We start from the raw sequence: 16,431 nt of genomic DNA on the forward strand, positions 1-16,431 counted from the left end.
GGGGCGGGAGACAGGGCCCAGGGAAGTGCCGCGGGGGAGCTTACAGCACGCTGGGCCTGACCACAGGGAAGGCCCCTGTCGTGGGCCGGGGGCTTTCCTCAGCACTGGGGACGGCGCTCTCTCCCCGCAGATCTGTTCCTGCCTGGGCAGCCAAATGTACACCACCACGAGGAAGGGGAGGCAGAGGGAGGCATAAACTTCTGCAAGTGAATCCCGGGAGGGATCCAGGCCCTAGCCGCGGCTGCACGGTCTCTGGAGGCCTAGCAGTTTGAGGCTGGAGGACATTTCCTGTAGGGTCAGGGCATGAGAACTCGGCCTCCCTCCTGGGAGCTGTCTGCCCCCTCCAACAGCTGGTCTGAGGCCAAGAACGTCTCCACCGAGGGCCATGGTGATGGGAAGGAGTTCCCCTCCAGGGCCAGGCCAAGTGCACACCGAGGCCTGGCCACGTCGCAGACCAACCCCCAGGCCCATGACTGGTTTGGTGCCTGACAGGAGACCTGAGCCAACCCTGGAACTTCCAGAAAAAACCCAGGGCAGAGGTCATTTTGTGACATGTGCTGAGCTGGGGGGAGGGATGCCCAGCGCAGACAGCACTGTGGCCCCGGAGAGCAGCACTATAAAGTGGAGTGAGCACCTCCTTGGGATGCACTCTGGGTAGCCGACCACTCCCGAGCATCTGTGTTGCCCAGGCTGGGCTAGGATGTGAGTGACGGGGCTCAGCACCCCAGCAGGGGGGCAGAAATAGTGTTTGCTCCAAGGGTTCCATGCCACTCTCCCAATGGGAGGTCCCCTGGCTCCTGCAACAACCTTGCATGGAATTTGCTGGCAATGGGACTTGAAGAAGACCTCAAGGACACCCTGTGAGAGCTGCCCCACTAGGGACGACCGATGGGCACTCCACCCCCCCCTTCTCCTGTCCTGTCCCTTGAAAGCGGAGGCAGCTGTTAACAGGCTGAGCTGTGTGCACCAGAATTCATATGTTGAAGTCCTCACCCTCAGGACCTCAGAATGGGCTTTATTTGGAGACAGGGCCTTTAAAGAGGTAAGGAAGTTAAAACGAGGTCATGAGGGTGGGCCCTAATCCAAGAGGCCTGTGGTCCTCGTAAGAGGAGGAAATCTGGACCCAGACACGCACAGCGGGAAGATAACATAAGGACACCGAGAGAAGGCGCCATCTACAAGCCAAGGAGAGAAGCCTCAGGAGGCACCAACCCTGCCAACACCCGTCCTCTCGGCCTCCAGGAAAACGCTGCCATTGCTGAAGCCACCCAGGCTGTGGTTCGCCGTTCCGGCAGCCCCCGCAAACCAGCACGCGGGGGTCTGGGCGCACTTACGAGAGAGGCACTATGATGAGGAAGGGCCCGTTGATCCGCTTGTGCTCCATGAGGTACGTGATGAGCGCGATGGTCTGGATGGTCTTCCCCAGGCCCATCTCGTCGGCCAGGATGCCATTCAGGTTGTTATTGTACAGGGACACCAGCCACTCCAAGCCTTTGATCTGCACGGAGGGGCAAGCGGCCAGCCCTGAAGCCCAGGTCGGGCGCGAGGGGGCTTCCCACGCTCTGGAGAAGTGGCACGGCCAGGCGCACGGCCTGCCGGGCCTGCAACCCAGGGCTTTTTACTTAGGCTCCTCCTCTGTAGTCAATCCTGCCGAGCCCCAGGGCTGCTGCACTAGTGACACATGCTGTCATGTGTCTTGCTCCAGCACACACCTCAATGGGGTTCAGGGCATGGAGCTCAGGGTGCCGGCTGCCGACCTTAGCCCACAGCCTGCCTCACACCGTGCAGCTCCAGGGAACACAAACCCACACCTGGGTGCCCACAGGTGGACCCTGTCCTGCTCGGCCACTCCCGAGCTGTGACTTTGAGAAAATCGCTGCACCTCTCTGTTCCTCACCCTCAACCACCCTGTAAAATGCAGAGATGACAGCACCTTCTAAATAAAGTTGTTGGGAGTCAGAAGTTAACAGTGTAGAATGTGCTGCTGCTCTGTGGGCGCCTATCAAGCACCCAGCAGATACAGATTACAAGGTTCACTTCCTCCAGTGGCTGGCCTGATGGGTCAGGTCTCTGCTTTACCGATGGGTGAACTGAAGCTCACAGGAGAAGGGCTCCTGGCCCAAACACATAGACTGGACTGTGAACTTGGGTCTGCCTGACTTCAGCAGTCCCCCACAACCTGGGTACCCCTCTGTCGAGCCCACTCTGTGAACAAGGCCCCTCCAACCTCACCTGGTACTGTTTGAGGACGCCGTTGACCATAAGCGCCGACTGCTTATCCACTCTCTCGGTGACGGCGTGGGCCACGGCATAGTAGGACTGCAGGCCACGAGCAAGAGCCTGGGACACGCCGTACTCATCATCAACATCTTGCTTGGCATTCCTGGGAGTAGCACAGAAGCACAGGGTGAGGACACACGTTCCTATCTGTGACCATGTGCTTTGGCCACAAGGTTCTGTGGAGTGGCCCCTCACACCCAGTGACCCATGGCCTGACCCCTAAGGAGCAGAAGGGCAGCCTGAAGACAGGTAAGGCAGCAAATCCTAATCCAGGGGTTGCCTGAGGTGGGACTTTAAGTGTCACCCTACTTTCCTAGAGCTGGAAGAGAATCACCGTCACATCACTGTGTTACCACAGGCTGGTCCTATGTTTCACTCTCTCTACCAAGAGTTCACAAGCCTAAATGGAAAACATACACTGAACAGCCTTGCACGAAACCAGTAGAATCGATTCTATTTTGGCTGTTCTGTAATCCAATCTGGAACCCTTTTAAAAAGTGACTTTAAGCTATTCCCATTTTACTGCTGTGACAAATATCTGTGCTGCGACTTCTGTCATACTGTTTCATGCTATGCTGTGGTTTCTGTTTTTTTATCCCCTTACAAATCCTCCCCAGTGAGCTTTAAGTTTTCTTAGCTTAGTAGGTTTTTCCCCATTTCTTCTGATGATTTCTAAGGGTGACATATTTGTCCTAATGACTGCCTGCACCCCAATCATACAGAACTCTCAATCTATTTCTTCTTAATAGTATCTGCTACCTTCCTACCATAAGCAATAAAAGTAGTAAGTTGTTCATTGCTCTTACAAGAGCAGGAGATGAGGTATAATCTAAATGCCCACCCAGGGACAGGCTACATACGGGACAGTGTAACAGGCAATGCCACGCTGGCAGTGCTGGGGGACAGTGACGCCGCCCTCTTACGGACATAGGATCACCCTGGAGAGAGTGCTTGGTACATGAAGCAAGGGGCAGAACAGCGTGTCCCAGACACATGTGCACAAATGAAAAGACAAACATACACGCCTTCTGGTTGCTGACACTGAGAATCTCTGGAAGACACACCACGCTGGGGGATGGGGGCTGAAGAACAAGGGTGGCGTGGCCTTTGCTGTGAATGCCCAACTGCCCCCAGAGCACACGGGAATGGTCAGAGTATTACTAGAGCTCTATAGAAATGCATGAAATATAAGTGAATCGATTTGGTCTCTCTGTGGTCCCATGGTGGCTGCTGGCTAGACAGCGGTGAGGGCCATCCGGGGAGAGGCTGGGACTCTAAGGGTCCCGCCAGTGCCACCGGGCGGGAGCTGGCGGGGCAGGAGGGCGCCTTACTCGATGATGTGCCGGGCGTCCACCTCGGAGACATCATCGCTGTCTGGGTCTGGAATCTTCTTCTTCTCCTCCACGGGCAGGGTGGGCGGCTGTGCTGGCTGTGGCGGCTCTTCCTCCTCCTCCTGCCAGGAGGCAAGCCTGGTCACCTCAGGTCACCCCCCCAGGGACAGGCACAGGGCTCCCAGGGGGCGGACGCACTTCTGGAAGCAAGTGATGCCTTTTTTTTCCTATAACCCTCGTGCCCTCTCCCTATCCTGGAATGCTTCGTGCCTCGTGTTTGTACCTTCTTTTAATTACTTAGTGTATGATTTGTATGATTTTGTTTTCCTAGCACAGAGCCCAGACACTTCTTTTTAAGGCCATCTGGGATGTTTCTGTACTTTGTCACTAACAGTGGACTCCTTATGGCCCCTGCCTCCACTACACAATGCAGTCTATACATTTATTTCTGGCCCAACCAACTCGAGCAGTCTTCCACTTACTTCTCTTAGATTTTCTACGTATTAAACATTTGAAAATCAATTTCCAGTATTTATTGTTCTTGGTTCACTCCCAGCTTCATTGACATGGCTGAAAGGTCTACAATATGTCAAACAGCACTGGGGTAACAGGCATCCTAGTTTACCAGGAGGTCTTCTATGAACTTGTACATGAAGTAGAAGTGGTGTGCTTCCTTAAAGGGATTTTTCAGTACTTGTTTACTGAGCAGAAAATAAAGATATTTGTGTGACACAGTGGAGAAACACGCAGGTGATTAAACCTTCCCGTGTGCCTATATAATGCCAGTGGGTTACTTTCTTTATGTACAACAGAACTGTTATAAAACTAAAAAAAAAAAGTATCTGTCATTAATCTGCTAAATAACTCCAATCAAAATCCAGTGGGATTTCTCTTGGAGCATGCCAAATGACTTTATAGATCATTTGGAATAATGAACTTGCGATAACAGTGCAAATGTCTTAGAGAGAAAAATGATCATAATTGGTGCAGACTTACCCTGACGTTACATGTCTGGAATGAAAACAGGAGTGGGACTTCTGGCTAAGCCTGAGAGAGGTCGTCAGCTAACTCTCTTCTCAAAAAGCCACGTTCAAGCTGGCCAGAATCGGCAAAGCGACCGGGGCAGAGCTCTGGAGAGGACTGCCGGCGGGGCCTACGGGCATGCAGGCATCCTGTGGCAGCAGGCAAAGCCCATACCCGAAACACTGCTGGTGGGGGTCAGGCTCTGAGCCATGGCTGGGAAAGCTTATCACTGGCTGAGGCTGTGCCCTATGCCCACGGGCAGAGGAAACAAGGGCCCAGCAGAGAGTAAAGGCCAGGGCAGCCTTGTAAATGGCTACAAGTCTGGAATGTGTTTCCCTATACACACTGATCCATTTGCAGGAGACAGCGACTTCACTGGCTGAAGGTGCCTGAGCACAGTCTCCGCCCAGTCACTGGATGACTACTCAGTTACGGAGACACATGGCCCATTCCCAGAAAGCCAGGGTTAAAAATAAAAATGAGAATAAAACAAAAGAAGAAACTGAGCAGCGATCCCTCAAGGGCAGCACACACCGTGGGGGGAACAATTCCACAAATGAAGTCCAGGTGAGTTAATAAACACACAACCACCACCACAAAACTACCCACCAGGGGAAGAAGTCAGAAGTAGCTAACACGGGCTTCAGCTGAACATAACAGAATGGGCAAAAAATGAGGAGAGTGTGATATGGACTCAGGGAACAAACAACTGAACCTGTCTCTGTTCCCAGATGTTGGATTTTGCATACCATACTTCAAAGCAATTATTACTACAAATACGTTCAAAGCTATTGTAAATGTGCCCAAAGAACTAAAGGAAACCATCTTCAAGCACCATGAGTCAACAAACACAGAATTTCAGTATAAGACAGACATGATAAACATCCCAAATTTGATGAAAATCATGAAACCACCCAGCCAAGAAACTCCACAAACCCTAGGGAGAATAAATACAAAGGGAGACTTCATAGTCAAACTGATAAAAGCCAAAAACAAACAGAAAATCCTGAAAGCAAGAAAGAGAAAATACACATCGACAAGTACAGGGGAACATCAATAAAATTAGTGGCTAAATTCTCACCTGAAACAAGAGGCCAGAAAATAGTGGGAAGACACATCCCGAAGAAAAATCACCGTCAACAAAGAATTCTATGTTCAACTAAATTATCCTTCCAAAATCAAAACTAAAGAAATACACTCTCAGATAAACAGAGACTGGGGAAATTTGCTGCTGGCAGACATGCCTGATATTAAATGCTAAAAAAACCTTTCAGGCTCAAAGCAAGTAATAGCAGACAGTAACTTGAATACACAAGAATTAAAGAGCATCAGAAAGAGTACATATAAGGATCAATATAAAAAAACTCAACAAATAAATTTTCCCTTTTTTCTTAGCTCTAACTTCTTTAGACTAAGTCATAAGATTATCTACAGTATTAGAAGATTGATTGTATTTGTGCATTTATAACATATGTCGATGTAATTACATGACAATAAGAACACAAAGGAGAGAGCAAATGGAGCTACAGAGGGCAGAATTTCTGTTTTACCAGAATGGAGTTAGTATTGATCTGAAGTGTATTGTGATAAATTAAGATGCATATTGTAATCCCCAGCTACATATCAAATAACTAAAATGATTTTGGAACAAGTAAAACCTACAAACTCAACTATGAACCTCAATGTAAGAGCTTAAACTATGAAATCTCTAGAAGAAAACACAGGAGAAAAATCTTTGTGAATTCAAGGAGCTCTTAGATACAGTACCAAAAGCACAATTCATAAAATAAAGTTGATAAACTGGATTTCATCCAAATTTAACACCTTTGCATTTCAAAGTACACTGTTGAAAAAAAATGCAAGCCAACTAGGAGAAGGTATTTCCAAGCTACATATCTGAATCAGGAACATGTATCAAGAATATATAAAGAATTCTTATAACTTAATGATGAGATGACAAAGAGCCCAATTTAAAATGGGAAAAGGGTTTCAACAGACTTTCACCAAAGGAGACATACAAATGGTGTACAAACATATAACAAAATGCTCAACATCATTAGTTACTAGGAAAATGTAAATTAAAATCACAATGAGATATCACCACACACCCATTAGGCTGGCTACAGTCAAAAGACAAAAAAAAACACTAGGTGTGGACATGGAGACAGAAAAACTGGAGCCTATGAAATGGTACCACCACTTTAGAAACTGGCAGTTTCTTAAAAGGTTAAACATGAACTTACCATAGGACCCAGCAATTCCACTCCTAGGTAGCGACCCAGGAGAAATGAAAACATATGTATGGGCATGTTCACAGCAACATTATACACAATAGCAAAAAATGGAAACAACACAAATGCCCATCAACTGGTGAATGAATAAATAAAATGTGGGCCACCCATATAATGGAATATGACTCGGGAATGAAAAGGAACCACTTCTCAATATATTTACAGACAACATGGATGCATGGATGCACCTCAAAAACATTCTAAGTGAATGAAGCCAGACACAACATTTTACATGCTACATGACTCCATTTATATGAAATATCCAGATAAGGCAAATCTATTGAGGGGGGAAGCAGATCAGCATCAGTGGTTTCCTGGAGCTGGACGGAGGAGCCACAACAGATGGTAAACTGGCAGGTGGAATATTCTGGAGGTGACAGAAATGCCCTAAAATTGGCATGTGGCAATGATGACACAACTGTATAAACTCACTGAAAAATCACTGAATTGTACACTTCCTATGGGTGTATTTTATGGTATGCAAACTATACGTCCACAAAGCTGTTGAAAAATTACAACAAAATGTTATTGGTCTAAAAATCATTAGAATGATTCCACTGGATATAAACCCGAATATACCATTTTTAACAGATGTCCCACATCAATGGGGAAGGGGGGACTAAACGGCATGCCAACTCACTCAGTGCTCCTGGGACGGGGAACCCCACGCCTTCCAGAGAGAAACCCCAGATGACCTGAAGGGGTCGTAACGTCACAGTGAAAGGTGAACACTAAGCTGTTTTCAGACAAGGGTAAATGTAGAAGGGCGCACTTAAAAGTTCAGTTAGAGACTACTCAGAACCGATGAGAGATGGGCAAATGAAGCTGACCATTCACGGAAGAAAGCAAATGGTCAGTAAACACGGCAGAAATATTCCACTTTAATGGCGATCAAAGAAATGTCCATGAAAATTCCCTTTCTAAAAACCCATGGAGGTGAATGAACTAGTGGTTACCAAAGGGGAGGGGTGTCGGAGGGCAGGTGGGCAGGGAGGGAGAAGGGGATTCAGGGGTATTATGTTTAGTACACATGGTGTGGGGGTCACGGGGAAAACAGTATAGCACAGAGAAGGCACATAGTGGATCTGTGGCATCTTGCTGCACTGATGGACAGTGACTGCATTGGGGTATGGGTGGGGCTTGATAATATGGGTAAATGTAGTAACCACATTGTTTTAGCATGTGAAACCTTCATAGGAGTGTATATCAATCATACCTTAATAAAACAAACAAACAAACAAACAAATATAAAACCCATGGAGGTGGCAAAGCTTTGTCAGGCACTGAAAAGCCTTTTAAGGCACACTGGCCCTGGTCAAGGGGCAGTAAAGGAGAGAGCCTTCTTTATGCTAATGGTGGAAACAAAACTGCCCTCTGAAACTCCATTTTCGGGCTCATTGGGTTAATTTTCCTAAGGATGTGATCCTGGACAGAGAGGAACAGGGCTCTTAATCAGAGCTCTCTGTCAACCAGGGAAAAACTAGAAATCACCTTAACAGGGCATAATTAAATGATTCAGAGAATCGACACAATAAATGCAAACATTTCTAATGTTTTTGAAGAACAGATTGTAATGGACAAACATGTACATGACCTAACGCTCACAACTATCTAACGATTACTTTGGATGGGAGACCTAATGACCGCTTGAAAGGAAGCTAGTATAACTGAGGACATGAGCTTTAAAGTCTATTTCATTTGGTGTTGGCAAAACTGGACGGCTATGTGCAAGAGAATGAAGCTGGATCACTGTCTAAGCCCATACACAAAAGTAAACTCGAAATGGATCAAAGACCTGAATGTAAGTCATGAAAGCATAAAACTCCAAGAAGAAAACATAGCCAAAAATCTGTTGAATATAAACATGAGTAACTTCTTCCTGAACGCATCTCCTCGGGCAAGGGAAACAAAAGCAAAAATGAACAAATGGGACTACATCAAGCTAAAAAGTTTCTGTACAGCAAAGGACACCATCAGCAGAACAAAAAGGCATCCTACAGTATGGGAGAATGTATTTGTAAATGACACATCTGACAAGGGGTTAACATCCAAAATACCTAAACAACTCACATGCCTCAACACCCAAAAAGCAAATAACCCAATTAAAAAACGGGTGGAGGATATGAACAGACACTTCCCCAAAGAAGAAATTCATATGGCCAACAAGCAAGTGAAAAGATGCTCCATATCGCTAATTATCAGGGAAATGCAAATTAAAACCACAGCGAGATATCCCCTCACACCAGTTAGGATGGCCAGCATCGAAAAGACAAGAAACAACAAATGCTGGCGAGGATGTGGAGAAAGGGGAACCCTCCTACACTGCTAGTGGGAATGTAAGCAAGTTCAACCATTGTGGAAAGCAATATGGAGGTTCCTCAAAAAACTAAAAATAGAAATACCATTTGACCCAGCAATTCCACTCCTAGGAATTTACCCAAAGAAAACTACTTCTCAGATTCAGAAAGACATATGCACCCCTATGTTCATTGCAGCACTATTTACAATAGCCAAGATATGGAAGCAACCTAAGCGTCCATCAGTAGATGCATGGAAAAAAAAGATTGTGGTACATATACACAATGGAATACTATTCAGCCATAAGAAAGAAAGAAATCCTACCATTTGCAACAACATGGATGGAGCTCACTGAAATAAATCAGGCAGAGAAAGACAAAAACGAAATGATTTACCTCATTTGTGGAGTATAACAATGAAGCAAAACTGAAGGAACAAAACAGCAGCAGACTCACAGACTCCAAGAAGGGACTAGCGGTTACCAAAGGGGAGAGGTGGGGGAGGGGGGAGGGAGAAGGGGATTGAGGGGTATTATGATTAATGCACATGGTATGACAGGAATCAAGGGGAAGACAGTGTAGCACAGAGAAGACAAGTAGTGACTCTGTGGCATCTTACTACACTGACGGACAGTGACTGCAATGGGGTGTTGGAGGGAGATTTGATAATATGGGTGAATGTAGTAACCACATTGTTTTTCAAGTGAAACTTTCATAAGAGTATATATCAATGATACCTTAATAAAAAAAAATTGCATTTCATTCGACCCGTTTAACTTAAAAGTGAAAGTGGTACATGGCTATGGGCTAGCATATTAGACAGCGTAGCTCTCAATCACCAACCTTCAGCCAGGTCGGGGCCCCAGCTGCTCCCTGCGCAACTCGTGCCCCACACGATGCCCAGCCAGAGCGGGAGAGGGTCAGCGTGCATGGGTGGCACAATGGGTGACAGTCACCACTATAGAGCACTGAGGGTCTCAACTGCCAGGAAATGGCCTCTTACCTCCTCTTCTTCTTCTGAGCCACTTTCTTCACTATCAGATCTTGGAGCTACTTCATACCTAGAAAAAATAGTACCGTTTTAATGTCTTATCTCTCCAGAACCTACAGAAGCCACTTCCCTTAGCAAACTGGCCTGTTTCCAAATGCAGTCACCCCCAGCCGCCAGCACCCTGGAACACCAGACCCAGCTCACCCCGGGTTCATCTCCAGCCAGGCCTCCAGCTGCCCGGCTTTGGGCGCGTCCGTGCCAGTGAGGATCTTCCCGCTCTCCACGTGAATCACTTTCACGGGCAGGTCGCTCATCTGGCTGGTCTCGTCCAGAGGCTGAAAAGAGTCATGTGGGACTTGCGGTCCTGTGGGGTCCGTCCCGCAGGCATCCGCTAACCACGGCCAACTGGGGACGTGGCCTCCCGAATCCACACGCGGAAGATGGCGTACAGATATGTCCAGTGAGTGCGGTGACAGGTGAATTGTGTATTAGGAATTCAGTAAAAACATGTCACGGGGGTGGGCAGAGTCAAGATGGCGGCGTGAGTCGAAGCAGCAGCCTGAGGCTGGCCACGCCCACAGCCAGGGAGCTTCCTCCATAGCGGCCGGGCAAGAAACAGAGACCCAGTCTACACGCAACTGCCCAACACAAGCCGCTAGGGGGTCGCCGTTGTGCCAGTAAAGGAAAGCCAGGAGCAAGTGGAAAGGGTCTCGGTTCTCCCAGCTGACAGACGAGTCAATAGCATACCACTGCATCTATCAACATGAAAAGGCAAAAAAAATTGATCCAGACCAGACTAACCCAGACATTCTCCCCTGAGAAGAAATCTGGGGAGATAGAATACAGAAATAAAACAATCTCTGGAAGGACTTCAAAGCAGAATGGATGAGATGCAAGAGACCATTAATGGACTAGAAATCAAAGAACAGGAACGCAGAGAAGCTGATGCAGAGAGAGATAAAAGGATCTCCAGGAATGAAAAAATATTAAGAGAACTGTGTGACCAATCAGAATGGAACGATATTATTACAGGAGTACCAGAAGAAGAGAGAGAAAAAGGGATAGAAAGTGTCTTTGAAGAAATAATTGCTGAAAACTTCCCCAAACTGGGGGAGGAAATGGCCTCTCAGACCACAGAGGTACACAGAAATCCCATGACAAGGGATCTAAGGAGGGCAACACCAAGACACATAATAATTAAAATGGCAAAGATCAAAGACAAGGACAGAGTATTACAGGCAGCCAGAGAGAAAAAAAAGGTCACCTATAAAGGAAAACCCATCAGGCTATCATCAGACTTCTCAACAGAAACCCTACAGGCCAGAAGAGAATGGCATGATATACTTAATGCAATGAAACAGAAGGGCCTCGAACCAAGACTACTGTATCCAGCACGATTATCATTTAAATATGAAGGAGGGATTAAACAATTCCCAGACAAGCAAAAGTTGAGGGAATTTGCCTCCCACAAACCACCTCTACCAGGCATCTTACACAGACTGCTCTAGATGGGAGCACTCCTAAAAAGAGCACACAACAAAACACCCAACATATGAAGAAGGGAGGAGGAGGAATAAGAAGGGACAGAAATAAAGAATCATCAGGCCGTGTTTATAATAGCTCAACAAGCGAGTTAAATTAGACAGTAAGATAGTAAAGAAGCTAACCCTGAACCTTTGGTAACCACAAACTTAAAGCCTGCAATGGCAGTAAGTACATACCTTTCAATAATCACCCTAAATGTAAATGGACTGAATGCACCAATCAAAAGACACAGAGTAATAGAATGGATAAAAAAGCAAGATCCATCCATATGCTACTTACAAGAGACTCACCTCAAACCCAAAGACATGCAACACACTTAAAGTCAAGGGATGGAAAAAGATATTGCATGCAAAAAACAGAGAGAAAAAAGCAGGTGTTGCAATACTAGTATCAGACAAAACAGACTTCAAAATAAAGAAAGTAACAAAAGATAAAGAAGGACGTTACATAATGATAAAGGGCTCAGTCCAACAAGAGGATATAACCATTATAAATATATATGCACCCAATACAGGAGCACCAACATATCTGAAACAAATACTAACAGAACTAAAGGAGGAAATAGAATGCAAAGCATTCATTCTGGGAGATTTCAACACACCATTCACTCCAAAGGACAGATCCACCAGACAGAAAATAAGTAAGGACACAGAGGCACTGAACAACACACTAGAACACATGGACCTAATAGACATCTACGGAACTCTACATCCAAAAGCAACAGGATACACATTCTTCTCAAGGGCACATGGAACATTCTCCAGAATAGACCACATACTAGGCCACAAAAAGAGCCTCAGTAAATTCCAAAGGATTGAAATGCTACCAACCAACTTTTCAGACCACAAAGGCATAAAACTAGAAATAAACTGTACAAAGAAAGCAAAAAGGCTCACAAACACATGGAGGCTTAACAACACGCTCCTAAATAATCAATGGATCAATGAACAAATTAAAATGGAGATCCAGCAATATATGGAAATAAATGACAACAAAACCACAAAGAACCAACTTCTATGGGATACAGCAAAAGCAGTCTTAAGAGGAAAGTATATAGCAATCCAGGCATATTTAAAGAAGGAAGAACAATCCCAAACGAATAGTCTAATGTCACAATTATCGAAACTTGAAAAAGAAGAACAAATGAGGCCTAAGGTCAGCAGAAGGAGGGACATAATAAAGATCAGAGAAGAAATAAATAAAATTGAGAATAAAACAATAGAAAAAAATCAATGAAACCAAGACTGGTTCTTCGAGAGAATACACAAAATAGATAAGCCTCTAGCCAGACTTATTAAGAGAAAAAGAGAATCAACACCCATCAACAGAATCAGAAACGAGAAAGGAAAAATCATGACGGACCCCACAGAAATACAAAGAATTATTAGAGACTACTATGAAAACCTCTATGCTAACAAGCTGGAAAACCTAGGAGAAATGGACAACTTCCTAGAAAAATACAACCTTCCAAGACTGACCCAGAAAGAAACAGAAAATCTAAACAGACCAATTACCAGCAATGAAATTGAAGCGGTAATCAAAAAACTACCCAAGAACAAAACCCCCGGGCCAGACGGATTTACCTCGGAATTTTATCAGACATACAGAGAAGACATAATACTCATTCTCCTTAAAGTTTTCCGAAAAATAGAAGAGGAGGGAATACTCCCAAACTCATTCTATGAAACCAACATCACCCTAATACCAAAACCACGCAAAGACCCCACCAAAAAAGAAAACTACAGACCAATATCCCTGATGAACGTAGATGCAAAAATACTCAACAAAATATTAGCAAACCAAATTCAAAAATACATCAAAAGGATCATACACCATGACCAAGTGGGATTCATCCCAGGGATGCAAGAATGGTACAACATTTGAAAATCCATCAACATCATCCACCACATCAACAAAAAGAAGGACAAAAACCACATGATCATCTCCATAGACGCTGAAAAAGCATTTGACAAAATTCAACATCCATTCATGATAAAAACTCTCAACAAAATGGGCATAGCGGGCAAGTACCTCAACATAATCAAGGCCATATATGATAAACCCACAGCTAACATCATACTGAACAGCGAGAGGCTGAAAGCTTCTCCTCTGCGATCGGGAACAAGACAGGGATGCCCACTCTCCCCACTGTTATTCAACGTGGTACTGGAGGTCCTAGCCACGGCAATCAGACAAAACAAAGAAATACAAGGAATCCAGATTGGTAAAGAAGAAGTCAAACTGTCACTATTTGCAGATAACATGATATTGTACATAAAAAACCCTAAAGACTCCACTGCAAAACTACTAGAACTAATATCGGAATTCAGCAAAGTTGCAGGATACAAAATCAACACACAGAAATCTGTGGCTTTCCTATACACTAACAATGAACCAATAGAAAGAGAAATCAGGAAAACAATTCCATTCACAATAGCATCAAAAAGAATAAAATGCCTAGGAATAAACCTAACCAAGGAAGTGAAAGACCTATACCCTGAAAACTACAAGACACTCTTAAAGAAATTAAAGAGGTCACTAACAAATGGAAACGCATCCCATGCTCCTGGCTAGGAAGAATTATTATCATCAAAATGGCCATCCTGCCCAAAGCAATATACAGATTCGATGCAATCCCTATCAAATTACCAACAGCATTCTTCAATGAACTGAACAAATAGTTCAAAAATTCATATGGAACCACCAAAGACCCTGAATAGCCAACACAATCCTGAGTAGGAAGATTAAAGTGGGGGGGATCTCACTCCCCAACTTCAAGCTCTACTACAAAGCCATGGTAATGAAGACAATTTGGTACTGGCACAAGAACAGAGCCACAGAGCAGTGGAACAGAATAGAGTTCCCAGACATTAACCCAAACATATACGGCCAATTAATATACAATAAAGGAGCCATGGACATACAATGGGGAAATGACAGTCTCTTCAACAGATGGTGCTGGCAAAACTGGACAGCTACATGTAAGAGAATGAAACGGGATCGCTGTCTAACCCCATACACAAAAGTAAATTTGAAATGGATCAAAGACTTGAATGTAAGTCATGAAACCATAAAACTCTTAGAAAAAAACATAGGCAAAAATCTCTTAGACATAAACATGAGTGACCTCTTCTTGAACATATCTCCCCAGGCAAGGGAAACAAAAGCAAAAATGAACAAGTGGGACTACATCAAGCTGAAAAGCTTCTGTACAGCAAAGGACAACATGAATAGAACAAAAAGGTATCCTACAGTATGGGAGAATATATTCATAAACGACAGATCCAATAAAGGGTTGACATCCAAAATAGATAAAGAGCTCACGCACCTCAACAAACACAAAGCAAATAATCCAGTTAAAAAATGAGCAGAGGAGCTGAATAGACAGTTCTCTAAAGAAGAAATTCAGATGGCCAACAGACACATGAAAAGATGCTCCACATCGCTGGTCATCAGAGAAATGCAAATTGAAACCACAATGAGGTATCACCTCACACCAGTAAGGATGGCTACCATCCAGAAGACAAACAACAAATGTTGGCCAGGATGCGCAGAAAGGGGAACCCTCCTACACTGCTGGTGGGAATGTAAACTAGTTCAACCATTGTGGAAAGCAGTATGGAGGTTCCTCAAAATGCTCAAAGTAGAAATACCATTTGACCCAGGAATTCCACTTCTAGGAATTTACCCTAAGAATGCAGGAGCCCAGTTTGAAAAAGACAGATGTACCCCTGTGTTTATTGCTGCACTATTTACAAAGCCAAGAAACGGAAACAACCTAAATGTCCATCAGTAGATGAATGGATAAACAAGATGTGGTACATATACACAATGGAATATTACTCAGTCATAAGAAAAAAGCAGATCCTACCATTTGCAACAACATGGATGGAGCTAGAGGGTATTATGCTCGGTGAAATAAGCCAGGCGGAGAAAGACAAGTACCAAATGATTTCACTCACATATGTGGAGTATATGAAAAAAGGAAAACTGAAGGAACAAAACAGCAGCAGAATCACAAAGCCCAAGAATGGACTAACAGTTACCAAAGGGAAAAGGACTGGGGAGGATGGGTGGGAAGGGAGGGATAAGGGCAGGGAAAAAGGGGACATTACGATTAGCATGTATAGTATGGGGAGGGCTGTGCAACACAGAGAAGACAAGTAGTGATTCTACAACATCTGGCTATGCTGATGGACAGTGACTGTAATGGGGTTTGTTGGGGGGACTTGGTGAAGGGGGGAGCCTAGTAAACATAATGTCCTTCATGTAACTGTAGATTAATGATACCAAAAAAACAAAACAAAACATGTCATCCGTTGATGACTGCTGTTTCTTTGAGGTAGCTGACAAACATGGTTTCATTTTCAAATATGTAGTACATTCACATAGTTCAAAATTCGAGAGTATAGAGTAAGGACTGTCTGCCTGCTACCCCCAAGCCCCCCCTTTCTCCATGCACCAGTATCAGTTTGAGCATCCTTGCAGATCAATCCCATGCCTAAGAAACAAGGACTGGATTCCGCCTTGTTTTACACAGATGACTATACTGTCCGCATCCTTCTGGCCCTTGATATTTTCCATTTATATTGTACACATTCACTTCATCAAGGGTCCTCATTCTATTAAATAGCTAACAAAAATAGTTACAAAACCAAAACAACTAACCTCTT

The 16,431-nt window shown here is 44.7% G+C and overlaps 1 protein-coding gene across 5 annotated transcripts in view; it reads right to left on the reverse strand.

The window, feature by feature from the left end:
• SMARCA4 (SWI/SNF related, matrix associated, actin dependent regulator of chromatin, subfamily a, member 4) overlaps nucleotides 1–16,431 on the reverse strand; it is an 85,668-nt gene that overhangs the window by 41,694 nt on the left and 27,543 nt on the right. For all 5 annotated transcript variants that reach the window (XM_036883526.2, XM_036883525.2, XM_036883524.2 and 2 more), the window contains exons 12-16: nucleotides 10,418–10,548; nucleotides 10,226–10,283; nucleotides 3,612–3,733; nucleotides 2,233–2,383; nucleotides 1,335–1,498 (exon numbers count right to left, since the gene is read on the reverse strand). In XM_036883526.2, coding sequence (XP_036739421.1) covers nucleotides 1,335–1,498; nucleotides 2,233–2,383; nucleotides 3,612–3,733; nucleotides 10,226–10,283; nucleotides 10,418–10,548 — 626 coding nt within the window. The remainder of the gene's footprint in view (nucleotides 1–1,334; nucleotides 1,499–2,232; nucleotides 2,384–3,611; nucleotides 3,734–10,225; nucleotides 10,284–10,417; nucleotides 10,549–16,431) is intronic.

The sequence above is a fragment of the Manis pentadactyla genome, chromosome 12 (genome assembly GCF_030020395.1).
Source record: "Manis pentadactyla isolate mManPen7 chromosome 12, mManPen7.hap1, whole genome shotgun sequence".
Classification (NCBI taxonomy): domain Eukaryota; kingdom Metazoa; phylum Chordata; class Mammalia; order Pholidota; family Manidae; genus Manis; species Manis pentadactyla.